Here is a 3632-nt window from a genome sequence, read left to right as displayed (position 1 = left end):
AATATGAACACCTAGATGATGTAATGATATTAGGAACAAGAAATAATGTGAGGTTTTGTCTAAAGAAAATAAGTGCCAGTATTTCCTCAACTTTTCATATGAAACGTGTCAAATTAGAGTAAAAATCTATGACCAAAAATGAATTTACTGAGACACAGTGGGACATTGCTTTCAGGTAGTTTTGTTGTCTTGCAAATTAATAGAAGTTTATAGCCTCTTTGTTCTCTCTCTATGTCACACAACATGAAATGGGTAAGAAATGGGTGGTGTAGTGGTTAGCACTTCCTCAAAGCAAGAAGGTCGAGTCTCAGCCTTTCTGTGTTGAGTTCATTTTCTCTGGGTAAACTCATCCTGGAACAGATAAAGATCTGCAGTTGATCCCTGAATGCCTTCAATGGTGCCTCACTGCTCCTCATGTACCATGTGCTAATGCTACTGCTAGATGCTGTTTGTGTAGGTAAAAGGCAGCAACTGAATTTCTCTATGGGGATAATATATCGAGTTGTTACAGATAGAACAATAAACAATCACGCAAATGTATGATTCATTCCAACATGTAGCTAACTCGTGTGGACTGGTTGCCTACATTGTGTGTACAAGCTTCTGCACTCTATTTAAAAACAGGGGCTTATGGAAAATTAGTTATTTGTTTGAATTTTATAGAATAACAATGTAGACTTAATAAAGTAACCCCTGTATGCTGATGAACAGCTACTTTAATCTGAGCTGCAACTATGTAAACACACATATTGGGTCATGTATCTACATGAATACTCTCCAACACTGATACTCAGAATCTCCACACACAAGTTCAGATCTACAATGTATTTTTTTAAACATTAACAAAACTGACCATATGGTTTTTCCTATTGTTAACCTACCACCTATAAGGAAATACATTATCACTGTAAATTGTCTCGTTTCCTTCCACTATCTGCCCCACTTGAAAAGAGGCACATTCATATTTATTCAGAGAGCCAGTATCTCTGATTTCTGTCAGTGTGTGCTGTATTAAAAATACAGTTGGAATGTTGGAATTCAAGTTGATTTCCGGAGGCTTATTTTTGCAATGTGTGTGCATATGTTTCTATGTCAGTGGGGGAATCTGCATTTATGTGTATTTTATGTCTCTATGATGCTAAACCACATCTCTGAAGCTTATTTGACTGCATGGTTGGCTATGGCAATTAAACCTGTAAATCTAAGCTGTCAGTGTATTGGCTCTACACCAATCACACACATAAAAACACATACTCAGTCATAGTCACATAGTCGCAGTCTAATATATCTCAGGGTCTGCAAATAGGCTTTTCACTGCTTTTTCATTTAAGGACATACTTAATTAGACAGAATTTACATCTCCCAGAAAATGCACACTTTAATTTCCACTTTAACATAAGACTCCATGTCTTACCTCTGTTTTCATTCTTATCACTCCCCCCCCCAAATTTCCTCTCACACACTGATGTCTATCTCTCTTTCTTTCCTCCTCCTAACAGTGATCACCCCTCTTGAATTCTAATGTGTGGCTTTTATTCAATGAATTAATCTTACACGCTAAAGTAGACTAATAGTTACTATGATGTCAAATAAGAGTCCATTAGTGCTAATGGGAAAATTTACTTGGCACGTACAATCAAGGCCACTCAAAGATTAGGCTCTTATTTTGAAAATAATATAGTCGGGTATGAAATATATGAGGTTCATTTTGTAAAAGTGCAAATTATAGTGTTTGTGTTTGCTTTCTTTCAGTCTGGCATGCAAGATGTACACTGGTGGATAAGGGTGAGTTTTTCCATTGTGCAGTGTCGGGATTGTTGTTTCCTTTCTCTATTTGTGTTTTATCACAAGACCAACCTCCAGCCTGCAGCAAAACCCTGAAAATGTTAAGTTTTGACAGACAGATTTATTCATGTTAATATCATGATTTGCTTACTTATGGTCACATGTTCCACTTTAACAACTATTCCAAAACAAGAGTGAAAGGTGTCAGATAGCGCTGATGCAGTGCTAAAGACGTGTGAGATACAGTAGTGGCCAGTAGCTGTGATAGTGACATAAATTTATCCTTTGCATAGATACACAGCCTGAATTTAACTCGGGAAATAGTTCAGATCCTTCCATTGCATAATTACTGCAGTGATTAATATTGTAGTGTGTTTGCCGCATTGCATTGTGGGTATTGGTCATGTTGTTGAATATGTGTTATTTTTATGTGCAGGTTTCAGCAGGATTGTGGTGTTAGTGTTAATTTTGAGTTAATGTGTGTATGGCAATATTTATTGGAGACAAAACTTTCCTGGGTCATGTGGTCAGTGCAGCAGGAGTATCCACTGATCCTGCTCACAGCAGTAAGCGACTGGCTGGTACCGCAAAATGTTAAAGAGCTACGGAGCTTCCTGGGCCTAGCTCCCTACTATCACCGGTACATACTAGGTTTTGCCACCTTTGCCAGTCCCTTGCATCAGCTGACCCAGAAGGGGCAGGTGTTCAAAATGAGCAAAGGCTGTGTCCAGATACCAAGCTCCAGGCAGCCCTTCTCGGGGCTCCGGTGCTGGCATATCCCGACCTCCAGGGGCCTTCCATCATTGACACTGACGCCAGCAAAGTGGACCTTGGAGTGGTTCTGTCCCAGGAGGGCGAGCAGGGAGAGCAGGTCATTACCTACTTCAGCCACTCTTTCTCCTAGTCAGAGAGGAAGTACTGTGTCACCTGGTGAGAGTTGCTGTCATTTGTCACAAGTCTTCGTCATGTCCTGCCATACCTCTACGGACAGAGATTCCGGCTGCGTACTGACCATGTCTCCTTGATCTAGCTTCTCACTTCAGGGACCCAGAGGGACAGCTGACTCCTTGGCTGGAGACATTGCAAGAGTTTGACTTTGAGATCCACCATCGGGCTGGCCTTCTCCATGTCAATGCTGATTCTCTGTCCCGCCACCCCTGTGAGGAAGATGAATGTCAGTACAGCCTGCATGAGGAGGAGTGGGATGCTTTGACTATGTTCCCAATTCTACTGACCGAAGTGTTGTCAAGATGTGGAACTCTATGTCCATTGATGTGACACCTGCACCACTCAGAAGGGTCCACCACATCGCTCACATGCTCCCTTGCAGTAGTATCCAGGTGGGGGCTCCCATGGAGCAGGTGGCAGTGGATGTGTTGGGTTCATTTCCTACCACTGACTGCAGTAATCGCTATGTCCTGGTTGCAATGGACTACTTCACCAAGTGGCCAGAGGCGTATGCCATTCCAGATCAGAGCGCTATGACTACTGCCAAACATCTGGTGAGCGAGATGTTCTGCTGCTTTGGTCCTGCATCAGCCATTGGAGGCTCCCAGGAGCCAATCCATGTGAGCGTGCCACCAATGCCAACTGCCTCAGCATTTGAGAACCTTTGTGGTTGATGGGGACAGGTAACTAGCTGGGTGGGGGCAGTGTTTGCTGCATTGCATTGTGGGTATTGGGCATGTTGTTGAATATGTGTTATTTTAATGTGCAGGGGTTCAGCAGGGGTGCGGTGTTAGTCTTAATTTTGAGTTAATGTGTGTATTGCAATGTTTATTGGCCTTTTTAGGGGGCCAAGCCCGCGGGGACTGGGGGACGCGTATGCCAGCATACGCGTTCCACAG

The 3632-nt window shown here is 42.6% G+C and overlaps 1 protein-coding gene across 1 annotated transcript; it reads left to right on the top strand.

Annotated features, from left to right (window-relative positions):
* Positions 1 to 2306: 2306 nt before the first annotated feature.
* LOC115426854 (uncharacterized) lies at positions 2307 to 3407 on the top strand. The gene is made up of 3 exons (XM_030145084.1): positions 2307 to 2715; positions 2816 to 3059; positions 3116 to 3407. Exons 1-3 carry the CDS (start codon positions 2307 to 2309, stop codon positions 3405 to 3407), a joined length of 945 nt encoding a protein of 314 aa, XP_030000944.1.
* The last annotated feature ends 225 nt before the right edge of the window (positions 3408 to 3632 follow it).

This window comes from Sphaeramia orbicularis, chromosome 10, assembly GCF_902148855.1.
Source record: "Sphaeramia orbicularis chromosome 10, fSphaOr1.1, whole genome shotgun sequence".
Lineage (NCBI taxonomy): Eukaryota > Metazoa > Chordata > Actinopteri > Kurtiformes > Apogonidae > Sphaeramia > Sphaeramia orbicularis.
This window is presented reverse-complemented; position numbering and strand designations above follow the sequence as displayed.